The 13566-nt window shown below is 35.1% G+C and overlaps 1 protein-coding gene across 1 annotated transcript; it reads left to right on the top strand.

Annotated features, from left to right (window-relative positions):
* Positions 1–2435: 2435 nt before the first annotated feature.
* Positions 2436–5626, top strand: LOC140770220 (lysM domain receptor-like kinase 3). Its single transcript, XM_073111284.1, has 2 exons — positions 2436–4148; positions 5229–5626. The coding sequence occupies exon 1, from the start codon at positions 2830–2832 to the stop codon at positions 4051–4053; it is 1224 nt and encodes a 407-aa protein (XP_072967385.1). The 5' UTR covers positions 2436–2829; the 3' UTR covers positions 4054–4148; positions 5229–5626.
* Positions 5627–13566: the final 7940 nt, after the last annotated feature.

Genomic DNA, 13566 nt, shown 5'->3' on the forward strand with positions numbered 1-13566 from the left:
AGAGAACAAACAATCAACTTAGTCAATCTAGTCATTCATCTTGATATATTATATCTTTGAATTTAAAATGAAAAAAAAAAATATTCTATTAAAAAGAAAATCTAAATGAATACTCTATAATAACTACATACTTTCATAATAAATAAATAAATAAATAAATAAATAAATTTATGCCACAAACCCAAATTGACAAATTCTTCTCAAGTCCTTTTATGGTCCTAGATGGCAATATCATATCAAAGCACAGCCCCTTGTTTTAATTGACACTAATGCAAACATAAAATATAACCAATGTGATCTAATCCAACACCCAATTAATTAATTATTTCTAGTTGCGTTGCTTTCATCTCATCTTCGTTGGTCGCACAGTACTATCATCATCATCAAGGGGAGGGAAACTCGATTAATCCTGCAACTAGAGCTTAATTTTCTAATGTTGACCTGTTCGTCTCCCACTAATCCAAGACTTAATCACCATCGACTACCTCTTTCTCTCTCTCCCTATCTATATATTTTTCAACCTTCCTTTTGGTGGAATTCATCAAATTATGTTGACCTTTTGTGACCACCTGAGTGCTTAATCTAATACAAATCTTAATCATATATATAATAAAAAAAAATAAGAAAAATTAGTATATAACACATTTCTTTTTAACATAACTGTAATTTACGCATTATATTTTTATTATTTATAAATCGAGCTCTATGATTTAGTGAATTTTTCCGCAGAAAATACTCTGGGTTAAATTTAGATTAATACTGTGAGAATATTTCGTTAACTAAATACCCTTAGTATGACTTGGTTGAGGATATTTTTATAATTTTATTTAGTATATAGTTAACTTAAACCAAATATTTAGTTAAGTTCTAACGACTAAGTCATATTCGCTCGACTATAGAACTCGATTTTTAAATAATAAAAATATAGAGCATAAATTATAATTTTATTAAAAGACAATGTGTTATATTTTGAGAAAATAGAGCTAGAATATCTTAGATAAGAGATATGCATTAAAAAAATATATTTTTACTATCTTAAAATTAGAAAAAAAATTTATGCACAAATGCCCCCAGAATATTATTTGACTTATGTGAAGATTAGTACTTTATCTATCTAAATGCGAATCTTAGTGAGTGTGATTGATTGATGAAAGAAAAGTTCATAAAAAATTACAAGTAAAATTATATTTACACATAAACTTTATTTATTTATCATTTACAATTAATAACCCTCTATTTGATCAAAGTTTCTAAATCATATCTCACCGTTCTTCAAGGTTTTTTAAACAGTTTGATAGATTAATATGATTTAAAAATATTCTAAACTATTCTAAATTTTTATAAAGACTCCTTATTTATTTTTCGTGACATATTAACAATTTCGCTATGCAAAATATCTAAATTATTCTTCCTATTAATTATATATATATATATTATTATTATTTTGCGTTAAAAAATAGCAAGTGAGTATCACATAAATGATTTTAGATTGTCTAATGGGAAAAAAAGAAAAAGAATGCAAAATTAATGATATAATAGTCATATTATGTTCTTCATTATCACCATCAGAAGGGTGAAAGTAACTTAGTTATAGAACTAAAATTAGGCCTTCAAATTTGGAGACAAATTAAAACACTGATTTTTAATTAAAAAAATATCAAATCAGACCTCTAAATATAAACTCGGCATCAATAACAGAGATCTAAAACTACTATTATTTAATCTCAGGAAAACTATAATTCAAAAAACTAATTTGGGCGAATACAAATTTCTTCTCTAACATCGGGGACTAAAATTTGCATCGGTGAAGAAGAGTAACCCCCATCCCAAATACACCCGAAGCTTAAGCTTTTACTCTTACGAGCAAGCCAATCTGGAGCACTATTTGCGTGCCTGAAGATACAACTAATCTTACAATTTGCTAAATTCACTAATTAGGATTTCAAATGTGCAATTGTTAATCTCAAAAGTTAAATTAGAGTAATTGGATAAGGTCGACTTTTAAAATATAAAAATATTATTTCAAATGCGCAAAATATTCAATTTTTTATTACATTTATTAGGTGCTTCTAAATAAAACTCAAATCAAGGTATTGCTAAGTTTTTTTAACAATTAGGAGTTTTTAGTAAAAAGAAAGTGTGAATATTAATGCATATAAAAAGAATTAGAAATTGATACTTATGGAGCAAAAATTGTTACATATGAACCAATCTTTTCTTTCAAAATAACGAAAAGACTCTTAAAGTTGAAGTAGTCTTAATAGTAGTCTTTATAAATATTAATTCTAGAAAAATTTACACACTAACATATTACCTTTTTATGTATATTATTAACCTTAGGTATATTTTCCCGAATTCATAATTGCAATCCACACCTCCAATTATTGTTTTTTAAGAAAAAAAATTATATATCTAGATTAAAATCAACGAGTATAAAAGGCTACATTAGGGGTGTATATGCAAAATGGGAAGTATTTATGGGAAAATTAAATTCTACAGGAGTGTATATGCAAAATGGGAAGTATTTATAGGAAAATTAAATTCTATAGGGGTGTATGTGTAAAATGGGAAGTACTTATGGGAATATCAAATTCTATAGGGGTGTGTATGCAAAATGGGAAAACCCCCCCCACAACCAGAGCTATTCACACCGCGGATGATCTTCTCTGTCTTCCTGCCTTTGTCTGAGGCTTTTCAATTTCCTCCCCCTTTGCCAACCTTCTTTGCTTCTTCCTTGAAGAGTTCGAAACCCTAATCCTAACATTATCCTAACATTTCCCTCTTTAATGGTGTCAACTCCCCTTCTCCTCTCCTCCGTGCACTAATCTCATGTGCAAATCCAAATCCGCAACCAAGGCCTCCACTCCAACTCCACGCCCGCGCTCCTCCCGCTCCACCACTCCCTCCGCCTCCGCTTCCGCCTCCGCCGCTCCCGGTAGCTATTCCGCCCCTGCAATCGGATCAACTTCCGCCTCCTCCACCTCCAAGGTCTCCTCCTCCTCGTCCTCCTCCTCCAGCCTTGCCGCCATCCGCGGCTCCCTCCCGTCGCCTCCGGCGATCTATCCCTTCTCCGAGATCGCCGCCGCCACTAATAACTTCCTCGCCAAGCGCCTATCCTCCTCCTCCCCTTCCTGGCGCTGCTCCCTACGCGGCAAGGACGCCGTCGTCTTCCAGCGCGCCTTCCGAGGCGACCCCGCGGCCGCCGCCGCGCTCCCGTCCCGCCTCGCGGCCCTCGGGAAGAGTCACCACAAGAGCCTTGTCCGCCTCCTCGGCGCCTCCCTCGCCGGCGACCACATCTACCTCGCCTACGAGTTCTCCCCTGGCGCCTCCCTCGCCGACTGCCTCCGGAACCCTCGAAATCCTAATTTCACCCCTCTCCCCACCTGGACCTCTCGGATCCAGATCGCCGACGATGTCGCCCAGGGCCTCGAGTACATCCACCACCACTTCGCCACCGTCCACAACCGCATCAAGAGCTCCGCCGTCATCGTAACCGAGGCTGACCTTCACGGCAAGATCTGCCACTTCGGCACCGCCGCTCTCGCCGGCGAGGTCCCCTCCGACGACAGTGGAGTATCTCCCGCGGTCCGGCGCTCAAGCAGCCGCCGGGGTTGGATCGAGGGGACGAGGGGCTACATGGCGCCGGAGATCATCGCCGGCGAGAGGTTCTCCCCTCGGTCCGACGTGTACGCCTTCGGCGTGGTGCTGCTCGAGCTCGTCTCCGGAGAGGAGCCGATGAAGTACCGGTACGACAAAGCGAGGAAGGAGTTCGAGGCGATCTCGCTGGTGGAGACGGCGGCGGCGGCGGCAGCGGAGAGGGAACGGGAGGGGTTGAGGCAGTGGGTCGACCGGCGCCTACGGGACTCGTTCCCGGTGGACGCGATGGAGAAGCTGATCCACGTGGCTCTCCGTTGCGTCGACGCCGAGCCGGCGGCGCGTCCGGAGATGACGTGGGTCGCTGGTAAGGTCTCTAAGCTCTACTTGGAGTCGAAGGCCTGGGAGGATACCGTTAGGCTTCCCACAGATTTCTCCGTCTCTCTCGCTCCACGGTGAAGTCGCAGGAATTCACTGCAGCTGAATACGTGGCAGCAGCCGCTTGAGTCTGCCATGTATTGCAACAAACCACAGGAGCCTTGAGATATGGACAGGTGTGGAATATCATAATTAAGGATTTTTCCTAATTCTTTTCCGGAATATTAATATCACATTCCACCTCTCAAAATAATAAAACACACAATTTTTCATATCTTGTACTGTATCTATAATGTAACTATTTATACATTACATTTAAAATAGGTCAGCAATTAATTGTACGTTTTTATTTTTTTTAAGTGCAATATGATCTTGATTCATAGTCATTGGCTAATAACTTTTTATTTTGTCGCACCTGATTTTGTAATTCTGTGCATTGGATTTGATTACCAGTCGACAGATGTATCCTGTAAATTTGGACGTTGTCGCAACCTTATCCTTGGAATTATTGAATAAAATAATGAAAGTTTGGTAGCCTAATGATATAATAAAAATAAACATAGTAAGGGAAGCTTCCAAACTAGTCTTATATCATAAATAATAGGGGATAATAAGAATTAACTTAAATTAATATTTATTTTACGATGATAATTATTGTCTACTTTAATTTAAATTTTAAAATCAATCAACTAATTAAAAGACTCTTATAGTCACATCTTGATATTCTATGACAAAGAGGGTCTTGACTTAAATTTTAGACTAAAAAAATAGGTAGCTAGGAAGATAGAATGGTTTGGGAAGTGCTCAAAGGCATCACGGAAATAAGGTGTTCCATTAAGTCAATCACTTGCGCATGCTTATGAGTTTTACCACTCTCTTCAAAGCCTTGTAGAATTGTAGACTTTGTTTGGAAAAATCGCTTTCAGACAACTTCAAGATCAACAGCCATCAGTCGACAGAATATATATGACTATGATTTTTTTTTTTTTTTTTTTTTGATGGTGTTAAAATAGAAAAATCTTTCCTCTCAAATAAGAGAGTAGTAAAATGATCCCTAAAAGAATCTAAATTTTGATCACATAAACTCACACACATATATATATATATTTAATGTTAGTCAATAGATATTTTGAAGGTTATCTATTGTTAAAGGGAGTTAATGTGTCACGGAAAATAAATAAGAAGATGAGTGTGAAAATGAGCAAGAATTCAATAGGTCTATGTGTAATTATCCTCTTAATTTATATGTGATGCAGATAGGACTGTCAAAAAAGCTCGTCGGCTCACAAGGCCATCTGTTAGGAAGGAATTGTGGAGGGAGCTCATGAGAATCAGTCAAGTTGTACAAGGCCCCTAGTTAGTGGCGAGTGATTTCAACACTGTTCGAGAGGTGTATGAAAAAAATAGTAGGAGAGACCTCTATGTTACTCAGCGATCATCATTCAATTTTTGTAAACAATTCTATCATCTATTTGACATGAGGGCTACAGGACACATTTGGTCTCGGAGCAAGAAAAGAGGTTTGGAAATGACCTAGACCTATTGATTGCCCCCCGACAATAACACGAAATCCACAAAGAGGGAGGGAAATGCCCAAGATGAAGCAAACCTTTAGACTAGTTCCCATGGAGTAAGTGACGACGACAGTTTAAAGCTTGGCTCATACTCTAAAGTCTAAATGAGTCTTGCTGTTTTAGAGGAGCCAAGTCGAGCTAGAGTTAGCTCACTTGAACTCAGATTGAGTTGGTCGATCAAATTTGAGCAGGCTCGATATCTACGAGCCGAGCCAAGCTTACATTATTGAGCTCGTCTCGAGCTCTTAGTCAAATCGAGCTGAACTTATATTCGCTCAAGCTGTACACCCACCACCAACATTTATTATGTATTATTAATTATATATTTTATTAATACTCATGCAGACACGTCTACATTAATTGTGTATTATTGTGAGAATATTTGGTCACCAAAATTGGTATGTTGATAATTCCTATTGATGATTTGATGATGGAATTCGACAAAGTAGCAACGAATAGGAAAGAGAGAATGTGCTTTTGACATTAATTATCTCATAAAATTATATATATATACACTGATGATAATGAAACCAAAAAAATATTGATGGTGAGAATACTAGAGTTTGAGTTATTAATTATATATCACTTAAATTAAGAAATATTTATATTGCATGCGATTATTCTATGCCATGACTCTCTTACAATTAAGTTTAATATGGTTTGAACTTCTATATGATTAAGTTGGAGAAGGGAATGGAATGGAATGGAACAAGGCTGGTAGGGTTAGTGTGCAATATATTATCTCTAAGATAACCCCACATGAGAAATAAATTTCATACATATATAACGGCAAGTGTGGTCCTTTGCATTTATTTAAGTATACCCTTCTAAATTTCACATTGAATACCATTCCATTGGGGCGAAGCTAATACTAATTTTTTAGAACAAGGGGGTCGAGATGAAAATTAGTATTATATTTGTACAAATTAGGGATGGCTATGGCCCCCTTTGAGTACATGTGTCTCCGCCACCGTTTGTCCTAAACTACGTGTGAATTTAGGTAATTTAACAGACTGAAAAGATCACGAAGTATTCCTGACTGAGAGGAATGTATATAGGTAAATAAGAATAAAAAGTATTCATACATAAGATATACATGTAAATATCAACTTTAGGATGATATGCACATAAATAAGATAGTTTAGAAGGATATATTTGTTAAATAAAAACAGTTCATTTAAACCTAAGATGAAAGATCACACGGTAGAAGGTGGCAAAGGTTTCTTGGGCTTATATTGGGTTTAGGTGAAGCCCAAATTTTGTGAAGAAGTTGTGAATTGAACTTGGGCCTAGTGAGCATATATGAACATTAAAAGGTCAACTTTTGTGGCCCAATTCAACCGAGCTTGACTAAGGTTGAATTCACCTAGAATATTTACTATATAATTCTTATTTCTTAACAATTCTGCAGTAAAGCATCGTATAAATGAGATCAATCAGAACTGATTTGTTTTTCTTTTGATCATTAATGAACCCGAAGGCTAGATATGAGCTATACAAAGGACCAACCCTTCCTAAATACAGAGGCACTCTAGGTCCCACCGAGTTTTTAACTGTTTAGTTTAAGTTTCAAGTCATATGCGTCGCCAAAAACATTAGTGAGCTATCAATCAAATCGAGTCAAGTCATCAAACTACCGACCACAAAATAATTTCTCCATAATATTATTTAGGATTAGAATTAAACTCATAATCATAACTAGTGCTCATTAAATAAGTATGCACTTATATATATATATATATATAAACACAAAGTGCGAGCACAGACAGACACACTAGATTGAAGAAAGGAAAAAGGTATGCATAATAACAAACGATCCAGTGGAGATAGGGAGGAGGATGAATAATAAATGATAAATGATTAAATATAATTGGGAATATTCAAAGTGCGTCAAAAAGATCCCACCCATGCACCCAACCACATCCAAGCATACCTAAAATGGACCCATAATCCCAAATCTCAATGTCATTAATTTTTAATAAAATCTTTGGATCAACGTCGTGGACTAGGGTTTTTATATTCTCTAGCCCTACCCCTACTCAGGGTCTACATATTTTTATATTTTTCTTTTGCATTTTTCGAGGAGGGAACTGTCCGATTTCACGCGACCACGTTCAAAAAACCATATACATATATTATATATTATATATATATATATATTTTCCTTCTTCTCTTTTTCCCATTATCAAATTACAGCTCGGAGATTCGTGCGATGCATGTGCGTGAGGATGGGGGGCATAATAATGTCATTTACACCTTTTTCCATTTTTATTTATTTATTTCTTTATTTATTTATACAGGGGTAAAATAGTCTTTTTTATTACCATTCTTTTTTTAATTTCTTTTTTTTCGATGTAGATGAAAACATGATACGACGACCCTTTCTTTCTTAATTCTTAGGGTTTACTTATCATTTATTTATTATTTATTTATAAATAATTAATTGTTTTTATTTTTATTTTTATTTTTTTTTTAAAAAAACAGTGGGATTATATTCTTTTCCAAGCAGGCAAAACAACGTATCAAGATGCTGATACGTATCTAAATGTTCCCTCACGAACACTCATGTCTTAACCTGTTCCATCAGCAGGTAAAGAAGACGGAACAAAGTGAATGTTTACACTTCCCCTGTAAAGTCGATTACATCACCATCACATATTCCCCAAAGTTTAATAAACAATTATTTTTTTTGCATTTAACACCCTATATTTTTTATGAATATTTCGTTGTAAATCAAATTATGCATCATAGTACTTTATATATATATTTTTTCTTCTTTTTAATCTCTGAATATTTGTATAATGTAAAGAAACCGCTTTCCGATGTCCAGTGTATCGCAACTCGCAAGCACGCATAAGATCTCATCCGTCCAATCACGATTTGACGGCCACAAGCCTCCACCGGGAAGGATATGGGAGGAAAAGGAATACAAGTTGGCACATCAAATCCTGGCCGTCCAATCGATGATTTTGGGAAGTGGAGGTACACCGCACGGAATGTTGATGCGAATGGACGTCAGATCACAACTTGGAGATTGGGGGATCTTCCACCTTTAACTTTAAATCAAACGGCTCAGATTCCGAGGCACATAAGCCTCTAATCATTGCACTCCTGTTCGGTTCTGTTTAACTTAAATTGTTCCCGCAAACTTCACCAAAAATTATAATGCATTGGAAATCGGAGTCTTATTTATTTTGTCATATTTATAAATGATTTTTTTTTATTTATTTTTTACTAGAGTGTTGTTATATATGAATATACTTTATATTTATTACGATTTATTTTTTATTATTTTGTTCCAAAAAAAAAGAAGGAAAAGAAAAAGAAATCTAATTAGGAGCTCCTAATCTATGATTAATTCTAGTAGAGCACCACAGGGTGTAAAGTTTCAAAAAGAGAATGTCTTCTTTTAAAAGATATTTGGGGAGTTCTAGACTTAGTGCTGCTGCAGTATAAATGCATTTGATGGCTGAACTTGTAGTAGAATGCAGTCAAGTAGCTGCTTTGCAAAAGCAGCTGCTTCTTGATGATAAAAGAAAAGCATTTGGAACTAATGAGTAATATATTTTTTTTATTAGTATTTATTAAAATTTTAAGAAATTGATCGAAAACACTCTGTATTTTATTTATATTCTATTCTGTCGGTATTTATCATTCGAATCCTGCATTACGAGTTTAATTATCAGAGACACACAAAATTAAATTTAAACTAATATTATCTTTAAAAGTATTTTATTAATCTAAAATTAAAATTTTTAAATACCTGGTCGTGCCTTATTTTTTTTTTTCTCTTCATTTTTTACTTGGAAGCTAGAGTATTTTGATCATTTTACACCTATGGTTAAATTAACTAATGTATATGATTATCGTCGATTACAAAATTAATGTTTGAGTGTTTCTTTTCGATTAAACTCATAAAATAGGGTGTAAGCGATAATAGAAGCAAAATACACTTTGTTTTTTTTTTCTTATCAATTTTTCTAAATTGTTTTATATAGTTTTGGACACAAATTCCACACTTGGTTAGACACAACGGCAATAAATATATATCGTCAAAGAATTAACAACACACAAAAGCATTCATGCATAATCATGAGTGGAGGAAGTAGGATGAAGACCATAAAAACAAGCTTCCCACTTGACCATCCTTAGTATGAAGTAGTAGTACCATAGAAAGAGCACAACAAGATGTTTAGCAAGACCCAAAAATCTTCAACAAAATCAACCTAAATAAGAATGTGAGCGCAGTGGGTCGAAGTCCTCTGGCTTCATCTAGACCATATCAAGACTGGCACACACATCTGCAAAGCACTACTATAGGAGAAATCCAAGGGAGTGTAATAAACAACAAAACAAAATAGGAGACCATAGAGCCAACAGTTGTAGCTAGGGGTGAAAATGGGTCGAATTAACTTTGACTCGACCCACTATCCAACTCGTTATCTGACCTACTATCCAACCCGATTCGAATAAAAAATTTCTATTCGATTCGAATATGGATATCGGATATCCGTTTACCTACATATTTTTTGAATGATTTACAGCTTTAGCCTACTTATTTAAATAGTAGATATCAATATTATTACTAATGATGTGTTATATATTATTTATAGAGATTAATTTTTCTAATTATATATATATATATATTTGACATACAGAAATATTATCTTTTGTGAAACTTTTAATATTTTTGTATTGATTATGTCTAAATAAAAGATCATAATTCGTTTAAAATTTGATCTAACATCCATTTAATATTTAATTATTTATCCGAAAATGATTCATATCTTAAAAAGGGTTTTAAATTTTACTATCCATCTAATATCCGTATCAAAATTCATATTAAGACTTAAAAATATAAATTCAAATATCAGTCGAACACTATCCAATCCGTTTTCATCCCCTAGCCGCAACAAGTATGAGTATAGTTATAGCAAACTACTACGAGACTGCACAGTTATTGTCCTCGTCAACCTTGCTTTGTTTTTGAGCCTTGCAAATGAGCTGTGTCGACTTAATGCTCGGGGCAAGCGACCATGACCATGATAATGACAACAATGGCAATCTTGAAGATCAAAAAGGAGAGAGGGAGCCAATCGAGAAAAGAGGAGACAAAGAGGAGAAGAAAAGGAGGAAGGAATGAGAAGAAGAAAAGCATGAGGGAGAGGAAGGAGGGACAGAGTGATAGAAGATAAAGAAGAAGGTAAAATTATCATTAGGGAGGAAGAAAAGCATCTTCCATTCTCTCAACCAAAAGTGGTTAACGGAGGGGAAAAGACGAAGATTAGCGAAGAAGGGTGGCGATTTCATTCTATGAAATTTGCATTAAAGACCATTATTTAATTATCTACGATTTACACTATATTTTTAATAATTACAAATGGAGCCCTCCATTTTATGGAATACAAGTAGATAATGTCTTTATGTTCACTAAACTTAACTAAACTCCTGAGCCTCAATACACTTGTGAAATAAGAATTAGCTTATTCATGAATAAATCTTATTATATCGGTATAGAAAACTAAACAACCATTTAGACTTATATTTGTATGATAATCCTATTTCTCTCTCCTCTCACTTCAAGTTAATTTTCTCTCTTTTCAAAGCTAGAAATCAGTGAACCCAGTGTGGGGACATAAATTGAAGTGTAGACAAACTAGTCTGCAAAACAGGATTCTTACTTGTACTACAATGTTATTTCTTTACTTGCGAGATTCTTATTTACACTACCGGGAAAATTTTTTATCATGCGAGTATTGATGTAATGCAGAGATGATATTGTATCGGTGCGGAGAAAAATTTATATTTTTGTATGTAGTACTTATATATTATATATATATGATGCACTATTATTATAAAAAAAATAACCACAAGTAATGATTTATTATAAGTTAGTACTTTCAATCCAATAGAGGGTATATTGGTCATATGATATAAAACATCATCGATTCCTAATGTAATTTTGTTATTCTTCAATATTTTAATATTAACTTTATGTCATATCAAGAATAGTTATTACTATTTATTCTAGTGTATAACTAATATATTAAAATAGCTTATAACAATATTAGCTTTAATCTTCATTGTATAAGAAATTAGAATAGTTATACTAAAATTGACTTTATTATACAAGTGAATAAGAGTGAAAATAAGCTTAGCCAAAGTGAGCTAACTCAAGCTTAGGCTCGACTCAACTCAAATTAAGTCGAGCCTAAGCCTGAGCGCAATTGGAGGAAGAAGAGGAGGCTTGCTGAGGAGGAGGATGGAGGCTGATGAAGGAGGTCAAAAGATGAGGTTGGGTTTGTGATGGAGAATATTAAACTTAGGGTTAGATGGTGATCGGAGCTATTAGATCAAAAATCTAATAGTTATAAATATATTAAATATTAGCATATATAATATTAATAAATATTATATCTAAGTTGATACTATCAAATCGAGCTTAAGTCAAACCTAAGCTAAGCTGCTTGTCTATTTTGACGCCCCTACCAGTGAAGGGAGCTAAATTAACTTAATTGCACTAATAAGGTTACCAAAATATTCTTATCCAACTTAAAATACCCTAATCCAAAATATCTTACCAAAAAAACACCCTACCTAAACTAAGTAACCTAAGAAGAAAGATATAAGAGCGAGAAAGTCACTTTCAGTTTTTAGCTAGATCCAAGTTGCTCTTCCTTTCTTTGAGATATGAAGTCGGAGGAAGTGTCCTAAAATTAAGAAAGAAAGAAGAAGATGGTGACAGTTTAGAAGAATAATTGTTTATCCACGTATTTATTTAATAAAAAAAGTAGGTTTTGATTTGTAAATCACAAAATAATTTCCTTTCATATTAAAACCCTAGCAGAGATGAGTTGGTAGGGCCGGCTGCTGCACTTTTCAATGGACTGTCGTTCTCTACTCTGCCAAATATAAGTTTATTAATTCTCTTTTGTAGTAAATCTTTTAATTTTATTCTCCTCCTATATATATATATATATATATATATATGTATCTCTCTCTCTCTCTCTCTCTCTCTCTCTCTAAGTAGAGAAGTGAATGAGGAGGAGAACAACAAGGCGAGGTTCGTACGTTAAAAGAGTCACAACTCAGAGAGGAGAGAGAGAGAGAGGAGCTGATGGTCATCGGTAACGGGTAAAAGAGGAGAGAGAGAGAGAGAGAGAGAGAGAAGCAAAAGATACTGGCGGAAGAGTAGATGATGAGGATGAGGATGAGGATGAGGAGGACGAAGAGGGGGGGGGGGCGTGGGGTCTGGTGACCTCCCCGGTAATCCCGGGAACGGATGACGTCACACTGCCACGAAACAGTGTACGGCCACCCCGTCCCACGCTCCCGGGATCCTTGACGCCCACTAGGAAAATGCCACGTACTCCGTGTACCACTTTCTCATCCACTGCGTTCCTATTTAATTAATGGCATAGTCCTTCAAGGCTTCAACTACTAACGAGGGCAATACTGTAATATTCCACTGAAACCCCCCAAAATATAAAAAAGTAAATAAAAATCTTAAATAATGTACACACAGATTAAAAAAAAAAAGTATTTTAATTTAGTTTAGCAAAAATAAAGGTAACTCATTTAGGTTGTGTAATATATTACTAATGCGGTGATATTATTAGGCTATGATAGAGTTTATAGTTTTTATTTATCTTAAAAAAAAAACTCATTAATCGTTTGTTGTCAATGAGAGCTACCGTCGAGGTTTGAGGTAGCTTAGTAGTTAGTACCTACCAGTCTATATGCCAGAGATCATGAGTTTAAGCTAGAGTTTTGATCTATGTATTATATATATTGGAAAAAGACTAGTCTTTTTGTCATATAGTATACGAATAAAGTTGAGGCTCAATCTATTTATACAAAGGCAATGATATCCAAAATCTAATAAAAGGAGGCGACTGAGCGATCAGTTTGCAGTGGCATGTTTGCAATTATACGCTCGACGATGTCCTCTTACCTGGAGGGAGGAAAAGGTAACCAATTTTCCGTTTCGTCCCCGTCGGATCCCGGCTGTTGTCATCCA

This window comes from Typha angustifolia, chromosome 11, assembly GCF_048772165.1.
Source record: "Typha angustifolia cultivar Huaian chromosome 11, ASM4877216v1, whole genome shotgun sequence".
In the NCBI taxonomy this organism is placed as follows: Eukaryota; Viridiplantae; Streptophyta; class Magnoliopsida; order Poales; family Typhaceae; genus Typha; species Typha angustifolia.

Bases quoted from the DNA above. Each gene is read 5' to 3' on its own strand.
- LOC140770220 (XM_073111284.1), top strand. From the start codon at position 2,830: ATGTGCAAATCCAAATCCGCAACCAAGGCCTCCACTCCAACTCCACGC.